The sequence below is a fragment of the Mirounga leonina genome, unplaced genomic scaffold, assembly GCF_011800145.1.
Source record: "Mirounga leonina isolate KUSES-001 unplaced genomic scaffold, KU_Mleo_1.0 Mir_174, whole genome shotgun sequence".
Taxonomy (NCBI): Eukaryota; Metazoa; Chordata; class Mammalia; order Carnivora; family Phocidae; genus Mirounga; species Mirounga leonina.
In genome coordinates, this window is record NW_023270451.1 from 3416034 (window position 1) to 3438411 (window position 22378).

The 22378-nt window shown below is 46.8% G+C and overlaps 1 protein-coding gene across 6 annotated transcripts in view; it reads left to right on the forward strand.

Annotated features, from left to right (window-relative positions):
- ATXN7L1 (ataxin 7 like 1) overlaps nucleotides 1-22378 on the forward strand; it is a 232862-nt gene that overhangs the window by 197652 nt on the left and 12832 nt on the right. For all 6 annotated transcript variants that reach the window (XM_035020375.1, XM_035020377.1, XM_035020376.1 and 3 more), the window contains 4 exons: nucleotides 4908-5191; nucleotides 8356-8438; nucleotides 9310-9566; nucleotides 20294-20486. In XM_035020375.1, the coding sequence (XP_034876266.1) occupies nucleotides 4908-5191; nucleotides 8356-8438; nucleotides 9310-9566; nucleotides 20294-20486 (817 nt within the window). The remainder of the gene's footprint in view (nucleotides 1-4907; nucleotides 5192-8355; nucleotides 8439-9309; nucleotides 9567-20293; nucleotides 20487-22378) is intronic.

Sequence of the window (22378 nt, forward strand, 5' to 3'; positions counted from 1 at the left end):
TGAGAGCAGCGGGGACTCCTCTTTCCCTTTCAGACACTGCTCCTCCGAGGAAGGTCAGTAGTGAGGTGATTGGGAGACTGCGTGCGTGCACCCCTCCAGATGGAGAGGGACGGAACCTGAGGGGCTTCGGCCAACCTCAGGGGTCACTGCCAGGCTTGTGTAGCACCTAAGCACACAGAGTAATGAATCTGCTTAGTCATCCGGGTGTCGCCAGCCCCCCACCCCTCCCAGCGCCCAACAGCACACAGAGGTGTGTGAGTTACCGGGATCCCACACGGGGGAGATGTCCGCACCGTGAAAGCAGGGGTCAGCATCTTCTGGCTTCTTTCCAGTGGAAAAAAATGAAACCTGTTACTCGGGGTCCACTGCCCAGGGCTGGGACGCTGTACTGGCCAGGGGTGATGGGAGGGGAAGTGGGGAACAGTGAGAGAGGGGACAGTGGGAGAAAGCAGGACGTGGTTCTGAGGCCATGGCTTCCAGACGGCCGCACTCCCATGCCCTGGAGTGTAGACACACGCGGGGATCTGTGTGCGTGGGAAGCCAGGGCACTCCGCACCTTCCTGAGCTCGTAGCTGAAAAAAGATGGAGTCTCTGGGATTGGTTTTCCAAATCGAGTGGCACCGTCTTGTGGTCATTTCCTCCTTTGTTGATCAGTTTAGGATCTGAGGGCTACTGCCAACAGTGGTGAAGAAAAGGGACTAAATATCCCAGTGAATGGATGGCTGACATTTATCCTGGGGAATGAGGTTGGCAAGAGCAAACGGGAAACCCTCTCTCTCTCTCTGATTCTCGTTTCTTTTGGGGATGGGTGTGCCCCTTCCCTCCATCACTGAGCTGCCTGCTTCTCTGCCTTCTTTTACCTCCCAGCAGAAGTACCTTCTCAGCTCAGACCAGAGGCAGGTTACCTTAGAAGGGAAGCCTGAAAGCGGGGCAGAAGGGACACCAAAGATGAAAGTATCCAGGTCAGGGTTGCCTAGCTGGCTCAGTCAGAAGGGCATGTGACTCTTGATCTTGGGGTTGTGAGTTCAAGCCTCACATTGGATATAGAGCTTACTCCTCCATTCTTTTTGAAGATTTTATTTATTTATTTGTTGGGGGTGGGGTACAAGCAGGGGGAGGGGCAGAGGGAGAAGCAGGTTCCCCGATGAGCAAGGAGACTGATGCAGGACTTGATCCCAGGACCCTGGGATCATGACCCAAGCCCAAGGCAGATGCTTAACTGACTGAGCCGCCCAGGCGTCCCTCTCCTCCTTCATTCTATATACATCCGTTCTCTATTTGTTACTAGACACCCTTAGAATTCTCACCCAAAACACCTAGAGTCTCCTATCCTCTTCCCACTGCCAACATGGAGCCCATCCACCTGGTATCAGAGGCGTTTACTCAGTGGCTCAGCCCCTTACTACTCACGTCGTCTTTGGAACCCTTTGAAACACTCTTAGATCAGACTTTTTCCCCCTAATGCCTCCCATTCCAACGCACGAAAACTCAATCCAAAGAACTTCACATCAGCCTTCTCTTCTAGTTTCTGATGGACTCCAAATCCACACCCTGCCTACGGACGTTGGGATTGAAGTCCAGCTGGAGTTCTGGAAGCAGTACAGGGTATGAATGAACCACACTTGTTACACAGTGGAGAAAATTTCTAATTAGGAGATCAGTCACAGATATTAGCTGGCCTGGCTCAAGCTCAGTTACTAACACACAGTTGGGAAGAAGCATCACCAAAGAGATGAGTCACCTGGCACTGTTCCAAATGGCTGGACCTAGTGCACCTGTGCTCTCGTGGCTGAATTAAGGAGCCCATTGGAGCTGGACATTGACTTTAGGGGAGAAATGCAGACTGTACTGTGAGCATCTGAGGACCATTTGGCTCAGTTTTTAAACTTATTTCAGTTCATACAATTGCTCTGGATTATTCTATCCCAACATCATATGCTAAAATCATGGTACTCAACATGTGCCCTGGCCATTTTTCACAGAAACTGGAGGTCTTCCCTTTTCTCATACCAGCTCATGGGACAAGAGCTAGCCTTGAAACCCAAGGGTCCTAATTTCTTTTCCTGAATTTACTGGGCTTCACGAAGAAGTATATCAGAGAAGGCCACTCGGGCACTAGAGAATCTTCCCACCTGGTATTCCATCAACACTTAAAGTTTAACTTCTTTCTTTAAAAAAATAAAAATCAACAGATCAGAACAAAGGTGACTAAATCAATAAGAGCTTTTTAAGCAGGCTTTTATAATGTGTATTTTTAAAGTCAGGATATTGATGTATAATTTAAGTTGCATGAATTTGGGGGGGGTTGGATTATATTTTTAATTGTGGCAAAATACACATAAGAAAATTTACCATCCTGGACGCCTGGGTGGGTCAGTCAGTTAAGCGTCCGACTCTTGATTTTGGCTCAGGTCATGATCTCAGGGTCATGAGATTGAGCCCCGCATCGGGCTCTGTACTCTGCAGGGAGCCTGCTTAAGATTCTCTTTCTCCCTCTCCCTCTGCCCCTCCATCATACCCTCCACCCCACTGTGCATGCACACGTGCACACACACTCTCTCTAAAAAAAATTTAAAAAGTGGGGAGTGCCTGGGTGGCTCAGTGGGTTGAACATCCAACTCGGGTCATGCTCTCTCAGGTTGTGGGATCAAGCCCTGTGTCAGGCTCCACACTCAGTGGGGAGTCTGTTTGAGATTCTATCCCTCTGCCCCTTCCCTCCCTCACTCTTGCATGCTCTCTGTCTCTCTGAAATAAATAGATCTTTAATAAAATAACTGAATTGATTTTTTTAAAAAAAGAAGGAAAGAAAAAAGAAAATTTACCATTCTAACCATTTTTAATATATAGTGCAACAGTGTTAAGTACATTCACAGTGTCGTGCAGCCAATCTCCAGAACTCTTCATCTTGCAAAACTGCAACTTTATACCCATGGACCGACAGCTCCCCATTTTCTCCTCCCCCAGCTCTTAGAGCCACCTTTCTACTTTCTGTCTCGGAATTTGACCCCTCTAGGCACCTTATATAAGTGGAATCCTATAGTATTCGTCTTTTTTTGACTGGCTTATTTCACTTAGCGTAGTGTTCTCAGTGTTCATCCGTGTGTCAGAATTTCCTTCCTTTTTACGGCTGAATAATATTCCATTGTATGGCTAGCCCACATTTTGCTTATCCAGTCATCCGCCAATGGACAGTATTTGAATTGTGCCGCTGTGAACACGGGTGGGGGAATGGCTCTTCAAGATCCTGAGTTGTGTTAGTGTCTCTTAAAATTGAGTGAAGGAAGCCTAGAAGAATTCCATATCCCATGGTTTTACTTTTTTCTTTTTTACCATTCGGAAAAAATCAGGAATGCAGCACAGGTAATATCTTTCCAGCTTCTCAGTGTGCTGACTTTTCAAGGGCTTCTTGTGCTATTCTTCAGCCATATGTGAGTGCTCTGAGAATTGCCATTAAATAGAAAGTGGCAGCAGTCTAGCTCTATCTCCATGATTGAGACACTGATCAAAGGCGGAATTATCAGGGACTTGGTGTATTACTAAAACCCACTGTTCCAGTTTCCCCTCACACGGGACTTGAAGTCCCACACCATCCCTCTCCAGGCCAAGAAAGCACGTGGTCCCAGGATAGTCGGGGAAATCCAGCTACAATCTGCTTCACCACCGAGTGCCCTTCTCACTGGCAAAAACCTATAAATAACATCTGTGATTGGTTTCAGAGTCAGCAAAGGGGCAAGGGCTGAGGGGTTGCTGAAATAATTTCCTGGACAAACTGACCAAAAAAAATGACCTGTGAATAAATCGTAGAGAAGGAAGAGCTCGCCAGCCCTGTGGACAGATAAGACTCCTCCCCTGCAAAACCAGCCTCTCTTTCATGCCCTACATTGTCTGCAGGCATGTATAAGCTATATTCTAGATCATTTGGCATTCAAATAGCTAAGTCGGCTCCACTCAGCTCAGAGATGATTGGGGGGCTGAAGTGTTAGTGTTCTGCCCTCCTGCAAGGAGGAAAGGGAATCTAGTTCAGGAACCAAAGGAAAGCGTATTCATCTCATCTCATCTTTTAAGACCCCGAGACAGACTCCTCCACCACCGCCCAGATACAGGGTCCTCAAGTATTAAATGCACAGAAATCAAATGCATATCCATTACAGTAGAAATCCTAGGGAAGTGGAGCTGAGGTGACAGATTTTGAAGAGCAAACATGCACCTTTGTGCTCTGTCTTCTTAAAATTCATCCTCTCACCTGCCAGCCTTGAGAATTGCCTATTTACATAACTAGCTGCCTAAAATGGAACATTCGATAATGTTACACGGTGCCTCGCTCCGTTTGAACCCACCCCCAGGGTATGAGTGCTCCAGAGGTCCTCCAGCTGCATGTACCATGGTGCACTGGCCTGCTGCCATGCCTCCGTGTGGTATGAGCCTGTCAGCACGCCCGAGCTAAGCAGATGTCGGGCCTGCTCGCCGAGGTGGGAGACCGGCAAGCAGCAGGGGGAGGGGACGTGATTCAGCAAGTGGCACGGTAGCACACCGTCGTCAGGGGACACACAGCATCTCTCCCCGAGCTTCCCAGTGGGCACCTTGTTCTGCCCAAGGTGCTGTCTCCGAGACCACCGGCAGAGAGGGACTGAGAAGGGGGAAGCTGCAGGATCTATGGGGACAACCCGGTACAGGAGGGAGTCAGCTCTGATGCCAGCCCTGGTGCTGAGCCAGCCTCGACCCCCTGCTGGTCCTTTCCACGGCACAGCTCTCCCTTCTATCCAAACGGGAATCCTGCTGCTCACTTATAAGAGGAATATAAATAAGTGATAAGGAAGTGTTCTGATGACGATAAGCGCGTCTAGCTTCTCAGCGGACCGCATGTATCAAAGAAGGCAATTGTGTGTGTTTGTTCATTTATTTTTCAGCGTTCCGGTTCCTGTAGTCAGTTTAGAGAAAATTCCTAACCTAGTGAAGGCAGATGGTGCCAATGTCAAAATGAACTCTACAACCACTACCGCGGTCACCTCCTGCTCCACCTCGTCCTCTGCTGTCTCCACCCCACCTTTAATTAAGCCAGTCTTGATGTCCAAGTCAGTGCCACCTTCCCCAGAGAAGATCTTAAATGGCAAAGGAATTTTGTCTGCCACAATAGACAAGAAACACCAAAATGGCACCAAAAACAACAACAAGCCTTACAGGAGACTTTCAGGTACGTGTCTGTGTCCTTCAAGTCTGGTTCATGATTAGACTGCATCTGAGTCACATCCATGACCAAGGAGTGCTGTGTTCTTATCACTGAGCAGGTCCGTTTCGTTGTAAGGGGAACACAGGATTTACCTGCCAACAGGAACCCCCCACCTACAAATGCGAGGGAGAACGGGGTTCTCTTATTTCCGGGCCACACGAGGGCTCTCGCTCTTGGCTCAGTGCTCAGCAGGAGGGGTCCTCCTGGCCCAGGAGGCAGGATGCCTTACACCAACCACGGCAGCCCATGCAGTCTGAGGGTCTTATCAGGCTGACGGGCTGTACCTGCCCCAGGTTCCGTAGAAGCCTCCCTGCGGGGAAGCTGGACAACCACAGGGATGGATACCTCACAGGAGGTCAGGGCCGACATGGGACAGGACCGTGAGTGCTGTCTGCCCCGCTCTGTGCTTGGGTTTTAGTTGGCTGCCTGGTTGATTCTGTAGTCTGGGGCTACGACTGCCTTTCCCACATAATCCGGTCAGAATTCCCATTTGGGAACATTTAGGCTGGCACAGCTGGTGCGAGGTTGAGGGGTTTCTCTCGGATATCCTTCTCGGTTGTCTGCGTAGACAGTCGGGATGCCCAGAAAGGTGCACAGGGCCGAGCTTGGAGGCAATGGTTGCCCTTAGGGGCCCCCATGTGGATGATGTTTGCTTTGGATTTGTTGTGGAACTAAATCTGGCAGTTCTGCTTTCTCCAAAAGACCAAGAAAAGCTATAAACTTTATAACTTCTTCATACACCAGGGGCATTTATCAAATGTTGACTGGAAAAAAAAAAGAAAAGAAAATACAGTGAAAGCCACCTGGTAAGAGAGAGGAACTATGCCCTCCAGTAGGAGCATAGTTCTGAATCAGCCTAAGACTTATGGGTCCTTTTTATTTTTTACTTCGTGTTAATCTGTATTTCAGGTTTTCTATCTTATATCTGTAACTGTTAAAAAAAAATAATTTCTTAAAAGCTCTTTGGACCCAAAGCATGCAAAAGATGTTTACCCTAAAAATCTCCCTATGTACTGTTCACCCACTCTCAAGAAAGAAAGGTAGCGCCTGGCGTTCTCTTTGAGCATTGCGGGGGCAGGGGGGGCCAGTGTGGACAGGAGCCCCCAGCTCCTGGCTCTCTTCCTGGATGGAAAGTTGAAGTTCATGCCGCAGAGGTGGGTGGCAACATCCCTGGAAAAACCAGTAGGCCCAGCTGGGCAGTGTCCAGAGATAGAAGCATGACCATGGCTTCCAGCCTGCGCCCCAACCTGAAGTTGTAGAGGGTTTGTTGGGGGGTTTTTTGGTGTTTGTTGGTTTTGCATTTTGTTGGTTGTTTTGTCTCATTGGGTCTTTTGCTTGTTTCTATCTCACTTCAACATTTGGCAGCCAGCTCCTACGCCCTGGCCAAACAACCTGCTCAGTTGTAGGCCAATGTGAGCGCTGGTGTGGATCTGGGCCCGGGTCTGACTCTGACAGGCCCAAGGGGAAGAACTCAGTGGCAGGCAGCCTGGGGCCTGGCGCCCAGGCCCTCCTCGATGGGCAGAGAGGGCTTGGAGGAAACAGGCATCTCCAAACCTCACAGTTTTCTAGTCTTAAAAGAGAAGCTAAAAAAAAAAAAAAAAAAGTTGGTGGGGAGCCCCTGGCTGGCTCAGTCAGAAGAGCATGAGACTCTTGATCTCCGGGGCATGAGTTCGAGCCCCACGTTGGGTGTAGAGGTTACTAAAAACAAAATCTTTAAACAAGAAGATGATGATGATGACAATGACAAAAGCCAAAAGAAGGGGGCGGGAGGCCTTTTGATGACCAGCTGGGAAACCTGTCTTTGGACCTAAGAATGGTTTTTATTGCAGCCATCATCATGACCACCGCTGCAACCACCACAGGCCCCAGACTTTCTATTAAAAACAGAACACATTCATTTATTATGCTCAGAGTTCCCCCCACCAATCTCAGACAGCTTTTCAGGTAAGCTCTTTTTAGTTTGCAGCCATTCAGACCTCTTAGGGAGACACCCCGCCAAACTGATAGACAACCCCCACCCACTGACACTGTTGCCTGCCTCCCCGAACGCCCCCAGGAGCTGTGTCTTCCCTGTGCTGTGGGACTCAGGTGGTTGCTGGGTGCCTTCCAGAAATAGCACGGACGGACTACCCAAGACGTGGACCTTTGAAGCCGAAAGGGTCCTCATTTTCCGGGGAGGGGAGCATTTTGGTGATCCAGGAGGGGCAAAGGATCCAAAGTGGGCATGGAAAGAGTAGGCTCCTTAGAAGTAACGTCACCATGAGCCATCAGCAACAGTCCAGTAAGCAGGCAGGAACTAGAGAAAACCTGGCCTCCTTGTAGCCATCCTTCATCCCCACTGGGTTGGCTAGCATGGCTCATTCCCATTTGGAGGCAACAGGCGCCATGCTGGGAGCAAAGCAAGCTGTGAGACCAGCGGGTCTTGCCCTCTGTGCGCCTTCAACTTCAGATGCTCAGACAGCACACACCCAGACTTCCCCCTGCCCCCGCCTGTGGCACCGCCAAACATTCCTGAATCAGGTCCAGAATTCTGGGCAGGGCTGTGTGGAAAGCCCGGTGCTGAGGACTTTGCAAAGCACCAGAGAGGGGGTCACACTCACATGGCAAGGAATAATCTCCCACTCAAATGGTGAGAACTTGCGGGAAGGCAAGGGGCCGGGGGAAGGTGACGTATTCTTGGAGTTGCCCAGGAAAAAGCGGCCCTCAGGCCTCAGGTGGCTCTCCCTGGTCTGCAGCCAGCTACACCCCAAGTGCCAAGTGCTTGGGGAACCGTTTAAGTGAAATAAAGTGTGCGAGCATCAGGGCTCCCTGCCCTCGGTGCCTGCCCTCCCCCCCCGCCCCCACCCAGTCCCCGTGCCTTGTGCTGCATCCCGCATCCCGACCGAAGCTGGACTTGGAACTCTGGGGTCAGAGGGGAGTGCCATTTTCCCCTGAGTGGTTCTTGAAGCATTTTAGCAGCCGGTTGGAAAAAAAAAAAAAGAGAAAAGAAAAGAAAAACAAAAAACCAGATTGCCTGACAATGTCTCACTTGTTGGTGCAAATGTGCATTTTTTTTTAAATGTAGTCTTAATGCCAAATCCTATTTAGTCTCCTTTTTTCTTATATTTTTTGTTTGTTTCTTAAACCAGAGAGAGAATTTGACCCAAATAAACACTGTGGAGTATTGGATCCCGAGACAAAGAAACCTTGCACAAGATCCCTCACCTGCAAGGTATTTCTCTTTCCATAAAAAATACTTCCTGCTCTCGCTGGGGCCTTTGTCGAAATGTTTGCATGCCACTCTCTGCACACGGCAGGGTGTGGAACCTCGACATGACCCCCAGCTGTTCTTTGTAAGGGAAATGCTTTCTTCTCTTCCATGGTAGCAGAGTGCCTGCCTCAAGCTGGCTGGCTTTTTAAGAAGGAAAAAAAAAAATAGGCTTCCCCTGTTACTTGTGAGGCCAGACAGTAAATTGTATTTATAGGCACTCACAGGCGGTTCTAAACCCTGCTACGTTTTAATGTATGCAGGAGCGGCGGCGGCGGCGGCCTGAAAGGCAGCCGTGGAGGGGAGGACCAGCAGCCGCGCCCCTGATCCGGCCACGCCGGGTGGCCAGGGGGACAGCTGACCCAAGGCGGCCGCCATCGGGTAGCCCCCAGCCCTGTATTTCATGCTGAACTACTAGTGCTTCTTGGGATCGAGGCCGTGGCCCCCTCCGCCTGGTGGCTCTGTGGGTCTGGGCCACAGCGAGCCTCCCACCTGCACCTGGATTAACTCTAGCGCATCCTCACCGTCGCCTTTCCTCCGAGAGGTTTCCGTGGGCTCTGCGCTGAAGCTCGTCATCCTGTGCCAGTTGTTGTTGCTTTTTTGTGGTTTTTTTTTGGAGGAAGCTTTGGCTTCTTAACGCCAGGAGTGTAGGGCATGGTTGCGTTTGCGTGGTGTCTGCCTCTTCCCAGCCACAGAACGGGAGCTGTGGCCTTGAAGTTGACTTTTCAAGCACCTCTAAATTCCCATGAATTGCTGTTTCTGAAATGGAGGGCCTGGGGAAGCAGGTTTATGTGCTGATCAAAGAGGCTGTGCTTTTCATCTCTCTTCTCCTTAGACACATTCGCTAAGCCATCGGAGGGCAGTCCCAGGCCGGAAAAAGCAATTTGACCTCCTTCTGGCCGAACACAAAGCCAAGTCCCGGGAAAAAGAAGTGAAAGATAAAGAGCATCTCCTGACTTCCGCGAGGGAAGTACTTCCAAACCAACCCGGGCCGGCGCAGGACTCTCTGCCAGGACCTTCAGGAAGCTCTGGGCCAGAACCGAAAGTCGCCTCCCCTGCAAAATCCAGGCCACCTAACTCTGTGCTTCCTAGGTAAGTCCCACTTTGGCAATAGAAGCCCTGAGTCCTAGGTCAAGTGACTAGGTCAAGTGACTTGCCGGGTTGTGTGTGGTCTGATCACATGGCAGACAAGAGTCGTAATAGTCCTACCTCCTAACGCGGTTGTGAAGTTTAAGTGAGATCGTGGGCATAAGGGGCTCAGCCAGTGCCCGCCACATAGCAGTTGGTGGATTTTACTGCTGTCATTATCATCATCATCATCATCTTCATCTTCATAGCAGACCTTTATCAGACCGAGCAAGACTAATCTGGAAATTAATACGTGGAAGATGACATATCAGCCCTGGGCAACTCTCCGGTTGCATGAGTTTTTAGATGAGTTGTACATTCCTGGTGCAGAGAGTGGGGTGGTGTTCATACCTTAGGAGCCCATTTGCCACAGTATTTTGTGGGTTTTTTCCCACAACCCTCTTATGATCAGGGCAAAAGGAAAATTGGCATCACAGAGGCTGTTTGTCCTTACATCTCCCTCCACACCAAGAAAGCTGAGCCATCTGTTTGGGGTTTTATTTGGTTGACCTGGACAGAGAGGAAAGAACAGAAAACAGAATTAAAACCCATTTGGATTAAGAGTGATTTAAAATCCATGCACGTATGTTTTGATGGGCAGTGGAGTGCTGAGCAGCCGACCAATTTCCAGGTAATAGGACAGGGAGCCCTTCATCCGAAAATATTTATCTAGTGCTTGCTCCATAAGCAAGGTACCAGCATACCACCTTTTTATGGTGCTTCACTTTATTGCGCTTTGCAGATATTGCACTTTTTTTTTTTTTGGTACAAATTGAAGGTTTGTGGCAACCCTGCATCGGGCAAGTCCGTCGGTGCCATTTTTCCAACAGCGTTTGCTCACTTTGTGTCTCTGTGTCAATAAAGTATTTTTTATTTAAAGCATGTACATCAGGTATAATGCTATTGTACACTTAATAGACTGCAGCATAATGTAAACGTAACTTTTATAGGTACTGGGAAGCCAAAAAAATGTATTCAATTCGCTTTATTTTGATATTGCCCTTATGGCGGTGGTCTAGAACCAGCCCTGTGCTATCTCCCAAGTACGCCTGAACTATGTCAGCGCAGAGATGAGTACAATTAGATCCTGCCTTTCAAGAATTCAGAGTTTAGAAGATAAGAGACTCGGATATCCATAACTTCATGAAAAGGAAATATTAATAATAAAATAATGAGAAGTGCAGATAGTGGTATTATCTGATCATTTTTAAGGCGTACAGTGTGAATCTCAAAGGGTAATTGTCCAGTCAGCAAGCAGGCATTAAGAGAACACAGTTACAAAAGAGAAGGAAGGAGTTGATCTTTAAAGCAAAAACAGGTATTTGATGACAGTTGGTACGGATCTGCCAGGTTCTCACCCTCCTGCCTTCCACTTTGGTGCAAGCCTGATCCCGTTCAATAGCCAGAGTCCCTCTGCCGGAACCGCCAAGGTCGGCTTCAGGTGCCAGAGGACACGGTCGGATGGAATGGCCACCCGCACACGTTGCCTGCGTCATCAACATCGCCGTGGTGTTGCCGCTGACTTCCATGTCACGTCATTTTGCAGGGTCATTTTATAACTACTACTCACAGTAACGCCAGAATTTGGTGAAGGATATTTATTACCTTTCCTGAGCTTTAGGGTTAAGCAGGCAGTTCTCTTCCAGATTTCCAGGCGGGATTCAAGTCTTTGCACAGTGGCTTTCCAGCTTCTTTGTGGCTGTAGAGCTTTTTTATTCCCACAAAACCTTACATGGTACCCAGTATAAAAGCAGAGACCTGCTCCACCCAAAGCCAGCTCCACTCTGCTCCCATCACACATGGACCCAGAGCCTGCTGTCCCCCAGCCCCTCCAAGGGATCCCCTTGGAGTCCCCAAGGGCTCCAGGGAACCCAGTTTGAAAACCGTGTTTTATTATAGGTTCACCAAAGATTTTGACTGATGGAGGCACTTCACACCCCCGCAGAGTACCTGGCTTAACGGAGGAGCCAGGGGGCAGCCATTAAAAAAATAAAACAGGTAGTGGAGGCTTAAGAGCAGCTTCTTTTCTTTCTTTCTTTTTTTTTTTTTTAAGATTTCATTTATTTATTTGAGAGAGAGAGCACAAGTGGCAGGGAGGGGCCCAGGGAGAGGAAGAAGCAGACTCCTTGCTGAGCAGGGAGCCTGATGTGGGGCTGAATCCCAGGACCCTGAGAACATGACCTGAGCTGAAGATCATGACCAGATGCCCAACTGACTGAGCCACCCAGGCGCCCCGAGAGCAGATTCTTAATGTTCTTTTTTAATTTAATTTTCAGGGGAATGTTTGTCAATAGAGAAATGCCAGGTGTTTATGTTCTCATAAGAAAGCAGAAGAAAGACTAAGAGTGAGGTTCATCAGCAAAAAGAATGTCTCTGCAAGGAAGAAGGAGGCCAAGGAGCACATTACAAATGTTGGCTAACAGAATAATTGTTAAGGATGCTTTTCAAGGTTGATATAAGAAAGCTCAGGGATGAACTCGATTCCAAAATTTGTAGGAAATAATGTCCTTTTTCACTTGTTTTAGTTAGAATGAGACCCCATAAATCAGAGATTGAAAAAATATGATCAGAATTTGATGTCCTCCTTGGGGCACCTGGCTGACTCGGTCAGTAGAGCATGTGACTCTTGATCTCAGTATTGTCAGTTCGAGCCCCCGTTGGGTGTAGAGATCACTTAAAAATAAAATCTTTAAAAAAAAAAAAAGAATTCAATGTCCTTGCATGAAATTTAAAACAACATTTATTTTCCTCATATTAGAGATATATGAGATATATAATATATATAATAGCTATTTCAATCACAGTAGTTACCTATACTTGGCAAAAAAAGAATTATCGCACATGAATGGAAATATTGTAATCCCTTCCCAATCATGAATTCCTTTTGTAGGAAATGCTGACACACGTGAATTTTTTACATATCGTTCGGTAACCTTGAAAATACTTCAGTTCTCCTATCCTTGAATTGCAACCCACTCTTGTCAAGGGTTCCTGAAAAAAGAGCTTAGGTCTAGAGCTGGAAAAGTTAAAGTCAGTAGCAAGGGCCGGAACAAGGTTGGAAGTGCAAATGTCAGCTCCGTGCTCACTAACAAGATGAGCGCGGCCATGTTTCTGAGCCTCAGCTCCTTCAAACTGCTCATCTGTAAAGTGGAGCTAAGAAGAATCAGGTAAGAAGTACCAAGTTCCTAATATGCACAGAATTAATGGTAGCTGCTGGTAAGTGGTGGTAGTGCTCCAGGGAAAGCAGTGTGCGTAAATAGAGGCCTTGGTGCCACCTGATTTCCATTTGCCCGTCCTCCTGGCCGCTGTTCCCAACCTGGGGGCCCTCGAATAGGGGCCCTATGCTCTGTTTCTTTGCCCCAACCCCAAGGGAACATATTACATGCCCCAAAGAGTCCAAGGCTATGGGTGACCAGCCCAACCAAACCCATCAGGACTTTTGTGGGAAGGGGGAGGAGGGCAGAGGGTTGAGCCGGACTCTGACAAGTCAGTCTCCGGCCCCCAGGAGGGAGGGAGGAAAGGTAGGCCATGGAAGCCAGTGCTGACAAAATCTGGGCACATTCCCCTCTGTCTTGTGGACACTCACCATCTAATCTTAAAGTATAAAAATAGCGGGGACCTGGGTGGCACAGTCAGTCGGGCATCCGACTCTTGGTTTCGGCTCAGGCCATGATCTGAGGGTCCTGAGATCGAGCCCTGCATCATGCTTGGCACCCAGCACAAAGTCTGCTTGAGATCCTGGGCCTCTCCCAGTCCCTCTGCCTGCCCCCCCTGCTTATGTGCTTGTGATCGCTCTCTAAAATAAATAAATAAAATCTTTTATAAAAAGGGTATATAAATGGCAAAATCCAAGGAATCTTAGACTGGCATGGGTAGTAGGGAGAGAGGCAAAAGTTTCTAGATACCTGAAAAAGGGCAGAGATGATTCTGGAGTGAAAGCACTCCAGCTGGTGCCTCATTAGGATAAGTGTTATTTCTACACTGTAAGACTTGAGTTCATGTGTGTCCCTCTGTTTTTTCTACCTCCATTTCTCAATCTGAGAGACTTTGAAGTCACGTAGATAGTGTCAAGTCTCATTTCCACTTCTTATTAGCTTTGCCACCCATTCCCTCATCTGAGAAATAGAGATAAGTTACACCCACCTAAAGCAGCGGGTACGTTGCATGAGAAGGTGTCCATTGCATGTCTAGCACATAGAAGGGACTCAGTTAAGATCGATTGTTGTGTGTTCTCTTCCCCAAAGCACTCAGACAGACTGATGCTCATGCTTCCTCAAAGGGGTGGAAGAGGGAACTTTCTCTTAGTTTCCCTGAGTGGAACTGGACAGGGACCATTGATTGTCATATAGTCTTTAGACTAAACTGGTAAATGGAGAATGGCGGGTGATGGCAGCTTAACAAACTCGAGTGACTTTTTCAACACACTCTCATGACTAGTTGCCCCATTCTCCATCACTCCTCACCAAGCCTTGTTTTTCTGAGACAAAGGTTGGTTCCAGCAAACTCCTTCCCTCAGGTTCTGCCCTGGGGTACAGTGATCAGATCTGGAAAGTGTTGAAAGCATCCCTCACTCCATTATCACCAGGAGGGTGCCTACATCTTGAGTGAAACAAGCCTGCAAAGGAACAAATTCAGAGCTCCTTCTTCTCAGGTTGCATGTGCATCATCATTCATGATTCTGTGTCTGCTCTTAGAGCCCATTCCGCTCTAGACACAAATTTCTGTGCTCAACTTCGCTCTGTAGGATTCTCCTCCCCTCATCTCTCTTTTATCTGGCAATTAGAATTTATTGTTTCAACCATTTTTTCTTTTTCTTTCCATAATTAAACTTTTTTTAAAATAAAAGTAAAATGGGCACATAGTTCAAAAGTCGAATAGAACCAAAAGACTTAGAAAGAAAACCAGTAGTTCCTGCCGTCCTGGGGGGTCTCTCTACCCACTCTGTGTTAGAGTACCTGTTTCCTGGGTTCCATTGCCTCCCTGTCTCTTGGTTTGCTCCTTTATTCTGATGGAATATCTCCTCCATCAGCTTCCTGTGAAAAGGTGCAAAGGGGGTCAATTTTTAGAACCTTTACACACCTGAAAATGTTTTTATTCTCCTCTTACACTTAATTGACAATCTGAGTATATAACTGGATTGAAAATCATTTCCTTACAGAATTATGAAGACATTTTTTATTGGCTTCTAGCACCAAAGGTTCTTATTGGGAAGTCTGTTATCATTCTCTATGCATATGACTAGTTTTTAATCTCTGAAACCTGGGGCTCTGAAGTTTCACAGGATCATTCAGTATGGGTCTTTTTTCATTCATAGTACTGGGTACTTAGTAGATCCTTTCAGTCTGTGAACACCTGTCTCAGGGATAATTTTGTATGTTACATCTTGGCTAATTTTCTACCCACTATTGTCTTTATTCTCTTTATTGACCTCCCATTAGTTGGATGTTGGACCTTTTGCTCTGATCTTTTCATTCTCTTACCTCTTTTCTCCTGCTCTCTTAATGTCTTGTTATACTTTCTGAAAGATTTTCTTTTATTTTACCTTCAAAACTGTGTATGAAATAACCAATTTATGATTCACTTTTTTTTTAAATCTTAGGGATCTGGTTCTCAGATAAAAAGAACTTCTTACGATTGCTTCTTTTTTTAAGATTTATTTATTTGAGAGAGAGAGAATGCGCGAGCGAGGAGAGGGGCAGAGGGAGAGGGAGAGAATCTCAAGCAGACTCCCCACTGAGCCGGGAGCCCCATGTGGGGCTTGATCTCAAGACCCTGAGATCCTAACCTGAGCCGTAATCAAGAGTTGGACGCTTAACCGACTGAGCCACCCAGGCACCCCCATCCTATGACTGCTTCTTATAATATCCTACAAGATACTGTCATTTTGCAGAGGTAATACCATTCTAATATCTTTAGGATAGGTTCTTTAGTTTTTTCCTCTTTGCTTCATTATCTTCATTTCTTTCATGTGTGTTCATGCAAAATTGTTTCAGTTTGGCTGGTCAGTCTCATAATGGAGATGTTCCAGGAATGTTCAGCGATCCCTAACCATTCACATTTAGAAGAGAAGTGCTAACAGGCTGATTGGAAGTCTTTGTGTGGGACTGTCAACAAAAAGGTCATCAGGTCACCAATCAGCCTTTTTTTGGAGGGTTCCCAAAGGCAAGATCTAGAAGACTTTTCTCTGGGGCCATTCAGTTTCTCAGGGTAAGACTTCTCCCTGGTGATGTGCCTGGTGATAGGCATTCTAGGAATGACCACTAAGGATTTGACTAGAGATAGCCCACAGTCACCTTATTTCCAGCCCTGTGCCTCTCTCCTGATCTCTGCTGAGCCTGGCAGCCCCTTGTCTAGGGTCTCTCCAGTTCAGTTTCTCTGGAGAGTAAATTTTTATTCTCTTGTTGGAGAGTTGATTGGAAGGGGTAGGGCCTGGTCTTACTAAATGCTTAAATAATTAAAAATTTTCTTATCACACGTGACAAGAAGTCCGGAGGTGAAAGGGCACCAGTCCCCAAAGATGAGGAATCGGCTCTCGTTCCCTGCCTTTCTTTTACTCCATCCTCTTTAGTCTCCCGGTTTCATCTTCAAAGTTTATAGCAAGGTGGCTGCTGCACTTCCAGGGACATCCAGAAGAAGGTGGAGACCACTTTTTCCTTGTGTCCCATTTTAAAAATGAGGAAAATCTTGGCAGCCTCCCCCCAGAAAAAAATTTTTTATGTATTTCTCATGCCCTTTTCCAAACCAATCATTAGCAAGATGAATGAGATTTCCATTATTGGTTTGGGAGGTAAATGGAGGCTGGGAAGTAACCACCATAAGGATCGCTGTATTTCTGCTGATCTCTTTGTTCTTCGGGGCCATGCCTTTTTTATCCCTTTACTGTGATTTTAGTAGTGTTTTGGGAGGATGAGGAGATAAGTGTGTCCGATCCATGTGGCCCATGTAACAGGAAGTTCTTCAGCTACTTCCTTACACGTATCTGTACTACTAGTTCACTTTCTGGTTTTTTTTTCTGGTTTTTCTTTTTTTAATTTTTGTTATGAAATTTTTCCCATGTACAGAAAAGTAGAAAGAATAATAAAATGAACACCTGCATACCCAGTTTTAACAGCTGTAATATTAACATTTGCAATTATATTTATTTCATCTACATTTTCTAGTGATACATTTTGAGGTAAATTGCAAATATCATAGCATTTCACCTCTAAAGATTTCCAAATGCATCTTTAAAAAGTAAAGATACTTCCCTGTATAACCAAAATGCTATTAATCACACTTAACAAAATACAGCTCACTTTTATCTCCTGCAGGACAAGGAGGCCCTATCACCATGGGGAAGGCCTCAAAAAGAGCCTGCTAGAAATTTTGGAAATGATGTCAATGTCCATCCATAGGCTAGTTAAGTAAATTATGATATATCCATACTGTGGAATATTGGGGAATATTAAAAATGATATAGTTCTACACATGGAAAGATCTCTACAACATCACTAGGCTGGAAAAAAAAAAAAAGCATGTCTCAAAATAGTATGTACAGTGTGATCCAGTTCTTGCTTAAAAATGCATGTGCCCATGTATGCACAGTAGAGAAATCTGGAAGGATATAAATCAAAATGGTAATAGCACTTGATCTTGAGTGGCAGGATTATGGATGCCATTTTCTTTCTTTATATGTTTCAGCATTATCAAAATTGTTTCAGTGTTTGGGTCTTCAGCTGTAAGTAGGCAATAATTTTGTTGCCCCTTCTTATACAGGAGAGTAGGTATTTGGGAATGCACCTGAGTGATGTGTTCTCTGGACTATACACTTGGAACATGCAGAATGAATGGCATCTTTGTTTTCATAAATATAGGAAGGTGATAGTCAATAATGAATTGTCACACCAACAGAGTTCTTATAGTAACACTGAAAAACTACCTGTGGCCTTGTTTTTGGTTTCTTGTGGGTTTTTTTTTTTTTTTTTATTGTGACAAAATATACATAATGTAGAATTTACCATTTTAACCATTTCTAAGTATACAGGTTCTTGACATAAGTACATTCACATTGCTGTGCAACTGTCACCACCATCCATCTATAGAACTTTGTCTCTTCCCATACTGATACTCTGCACCCATCCCCAGTACCTGGTAGCCACTGTTCTACTTTCTGTCTCTGTGAATGTGACTACTCTGGGTACCTTACATAAGTGGAATCATACAATATTTGTCCTTTGTGACTGGCTTATTTCACTCAGCATCATGTCCTCAAGGTTCATCCGTGTTGTAACTGTGTCCAGATTTCCTTCCTTTTTAAGACTTAACTAATATTCCGTTGTATGGATGTACCATATTATGTTTTATCCATTCATCTATTTATTGATGGACATTTGGATTGTTTCCACCTTTGTGTCTTTGCTTTTATTTTTTCAAAGATTTTATTTATTTGACAGAGAGAGACACAGTGAGAGAGGGAACACAAGCAGGGGGAGGGGGAGGGGGAGAGGGAGAAGCAGGCTTCCCAGCCAGCAGGGAGCCCGATGTGGGGCTCGATCCCAGGACTCTGGGATCATGACCCGAGGTGGTTTTGCTTTTAAAGGACTCTGCTTTTTTTTTTTTTTTAAGATTTTATTTATTTATTTTTTAAAGATCTTATTTATTTATTCATGAGAGAGAGAGAGAGGCAGAGGGAGAAGCAGCCTTCCAAGGAGCAGGGAGCCCGATGCGGGACTCGATCCCAGGACCCCGGGACCATGACCTGAGCTGAAGGCAGACGCTTAACCAACTGAGCCACCCAGGCGCCCTAAAGGACTGTGCTTTGAGGATCTGGTTTGAATCAGCTATTTGACACCTGGAGAGAATTGAGAGTGAAAATGAGGGAGAAGGGAGAAAATCAACAGTGCTGCTTCGTGCTGCTCGAAGGGGCAGCTCTCAAAGCAGAAGGCAGAAAACTCATTCTTTTTTAAAGATCTGGATTTTGGGGTGCCTGGGTGACTCAGTTGTTAAGCGTCTGCCTTCTGCTCAGATCATGATCCTGGGGTTCCGGGATCGAGCCCCGCATCGGGCTCCCTATTCAGCGGGGAGCCTTCTTCTCCCTCTTCCTCTGCCTGCTGCTCCCCCTGCTTGTGCTTGCTCACTCTCTCTCTGACAAATAAATAAGTAAAATCTAAAAAAAAAAAAAATCTGGATTTTTTTTTTTCCTCCTGAACTTCTTTTTCTCCCTGTATTTCACCCCGGTCAATCACCTGATGAAAATGGAGAAGCAGGAAAAACAACTGATAACTTACCTCTTCTAAGTCTTTTACTGATACTGATGTGTTTGGTTTGTTCTTGCTTTTGCCTTGTTTGGGTTTTTTTGCTGCTCGTGAAGCATGCAGTGCTTCCTACTGTGACATTGCTTTTCTGTAAGCTTAGCCTTCATGGAGATGAGATCTGCGGGATTGTTCATACACAAGGAACTCGTTCATTCCTTCTTTGAGAAATATGGTTCTTCAGCACCTACCGTAAGCCAACCATGCCGGCCTGTGGTTCCGGTGGCTTGTCAAAAGTTAAATGGAAACATTCATCCTCAGAAGATACAATTAAACTACATGTGGCTTGATATTAAGAAACACATCTGGAGCACCTGGGTGGCTCAGTCGTTCTAGCGTCTGCCTTCGGCCCAGGTCATGATTCCAGAGTCCTGGGATCGAGCCCCGTGTTGGGCTCCCTGCTCCGCACGAAGCCTGCTTCTCTCAGCCCCTCCCCCGGCTAGTGCTTTCTCTCTCGAATAAATAAATAAAATCTTTAAAAGAAAAAACATAAAATGACAAACCTGCCTGGCTCGGTTGGTAGGTCCGTAGTAGAGCATGCTACTCTTGTTCTCAGGGTCGTGAGTTCAAGCCCCACGTTGGGTGCAGAGCTTACTTTAAAAAAAAATGGGAAAAGAAAAAAAGAAACATCTGGCTGCGGAGTAAGAGACTTGTGCCCCATCACTGGGACAAAACCTTTTTCAATGCCAGTGTGATAACAATTGCATAAAGCTATAGTTTAGTAGCCAAAACACAAGTACAGGGCTATCTTCCATCGTGACTGATATTTTGGTAATTGGTCTGAAGTTGTTTACTTGGCTGATCTTCCTGTCAGTTTCCACTTTCAGGAAGAAGCAACTACATGGCGGGGCGCCTGGGTGGCTCAGTTGGTTAAGCTACTGCCTTCGGCTCAGGTCATGATCCTGGAGTCCCGGGATCGAGTCCTGCATCGGGCTCCCTGCTCAGCGGGGAGTCTGCTTCTCCCTCTGACCCTCCTCCCTCTCATCCTCTGTCTCTCAAATAAATAAATAAAAAAAATCTTTAAAAAAAAAAAAAGAAGCAACTACATGGCAAGTACAAATTACTTACATGCAAACAGATGAGTAATTGTTAACTGAATTCATTAGAAGACTAGTTTGAAGTTAATTCTCTATTACTGTATTTTATATTCCACTTACACTGCTGTTTTCCCTGGTGCCTGAACTTAAGCAGGGCAGAGCCTAAGCGCCACAGGATCATTGTAGAAAGCTGGTTGATGCTACCTGATCTCAGCCTGAATTTTTCCCTTGTGTAAATTTGCCATTGACCCGCCTGCCTTGATGTATCGAGAGAGCTGATCGGTCTGCCTTCTGAGCCCCCTTCAAGCGGGTGGGTCTTCCTCCCTCAGCCAAGTTCATGCTGTCCATTCTCTCTTGCCCTCAGACCATCATCTGCAAATAGCATCAGCAGCAGCACATCTTCAAATCACAGTGGCTACACCCCGGAACCCCCCCTGCCCCCCGCCGGAGGTGACCTCACCAGCCGACTGTCAAGTGATGAAGGGGAGATGGATGGAGCTGACGAACCCGAGAAGTTAGACTGTCATTTCTCTACCCACCACCCCAGACCTCTTGCGGTAGGCCACCGTGTTTCCGTCCATGCATTTCCCCCTCCCCCGGTGCCCTGCAGGCATTTAGGTCTTCCTGCCAGACAGCACGGGTTCCTAAGGAGTGGCTGCCAGAACAGGGGTGATGGAAAGGTTTACCCTGAGGGTGAATGATTGCCTTCGATTTACCCTTGAAGATCACAGAAGGTTCCCTACTGGTTATAATCCTTTAAACCCCTGAGTATCCGTGGTCCACCTTGAAGCGAGAATGCCTGAGAAACGGTGTCTGTGTAAGTGTACTGGGGAGCTGACCTTGCCCAGCTGAAAATGGAGCTTCTGGTTTCCAGAGTTCGTCTAGCTCACCTGCTTTGGAAACCGTCTGTCTTAGCAGCACGCCAGGGGCCAGCCCTAGCTGCCTTTCTCCCCTGTTGATTCTGAGTTTTATTGTTATTAGTAAGTGTGACCATATGGCACCAGAACTGTGAGAGAGAATGTGTGTGTGTGTGTGTGTGTGTGTGTTGAGGAGAGGAGAGGAGAGGAGGAAAAGCATTTCACATCAGCAAAGGTACAATTCCTTCCCAATTCCTTGAAAGAGTCCACTTTGGACCGGTCAGAAGGTCATTGAAATCGAGGTGGGAAATATAAGGAGGCATGAGCTGAAGGCTTGTTTATGTTTGCCCTACAAGCACTTAACAAGGGACTGCCTGGTGCTACCATCACGGAGCCAAATTCAGAGGGGCCCGGAACGTGGGACCCGTTGGCCCGTTTTTGCTCTGGTCCCAGCTTGAGCTCTACAAGGTTACCTTTGACTATCCCTAGATGTCCTGAGCTGTGTGGGGAAAATCCATCCTGCACTGGGACGCCTGGCTGGCCCAGTGGGTGGAGCACATGACTCTTGAGCTTGGGGTTGTGAGTTCGAGCCCCACACTGGGTTTAGAGATTACTTAAATAAATAAAATCTTAAAAAAAAGAAAAATCAATCCTACGACAAGATGGAGTGAGTCCCTCCTCCCTTCTATCTGGCCAAATTCACTTTCTGTTTCTGGGGATGATGGTGACCTGTGGTTCACCAATAGCCTGAGACTTTGCTGCTTGGCCGGTGCAGAAATAGGGACAGGGAGGAATGCCTTTGACTGCCAGGAATAGAACACTGAACTCATATATAGTGTATTCACTACAGCCATTGATTCATCTTATGGAACAAGAGGTCCAGAGGTAGGTGGTTGCCAGCTTGGTTCAGCATCTCTGCAATATGGTGCTGCTGAACGAGGATCTCTGCAAGCCTCTTTGCCTGTCGCACACGGTCTCCCTGTGCCTGCAACAGCTCCCATGTCACATCCTCACCCACTAGCATTCTCCAAAGGGCGAAAAGGGACCAACAGAAAGGGAGTCTTTTTCTAAGGGACTATCTTATATCATTTGAAATCTTCCGGTGAGCTCCCCCAGCAGGCTTCCGCTTCCGTCCAGCACAATGTCTCACATGCCCACCCCGACACCAATTGGGGGCGCCAAACGATGGGATTGCGGTGACACAGGATGAAAGTAGCCATGATTCATCTCAAGGTTCTGGGAAGGGATCCCCCCACTTCCCTGCTCCCTGTTCTGTGTCAGATACCAGAACAGAAGGGCGGCTCCCTGAGGCAGGAAAAGGCGGGGAGAAGTACGGGTGGGATGGCAGCGGATGAGCCTGGCAGCCAGTGGAATCTGCCACGGTGGCTGGCGCAGGGAAGATCCGCAGCATCATCGAAGGCACGATATGCGGCAGAGAACGGGAGCCTCTTGGGCGTTTAACCCTGCATCTGTATTGAATTAGGGACATAGGTAGCAAAGACAGTAGGGAGCCTCCAGCTTCTGAGTCTGAAAGAGAGACTGGACTCTACTGGAAGGCTGGACTCCAGAGCACAGGGTATTTGTCCAAATGA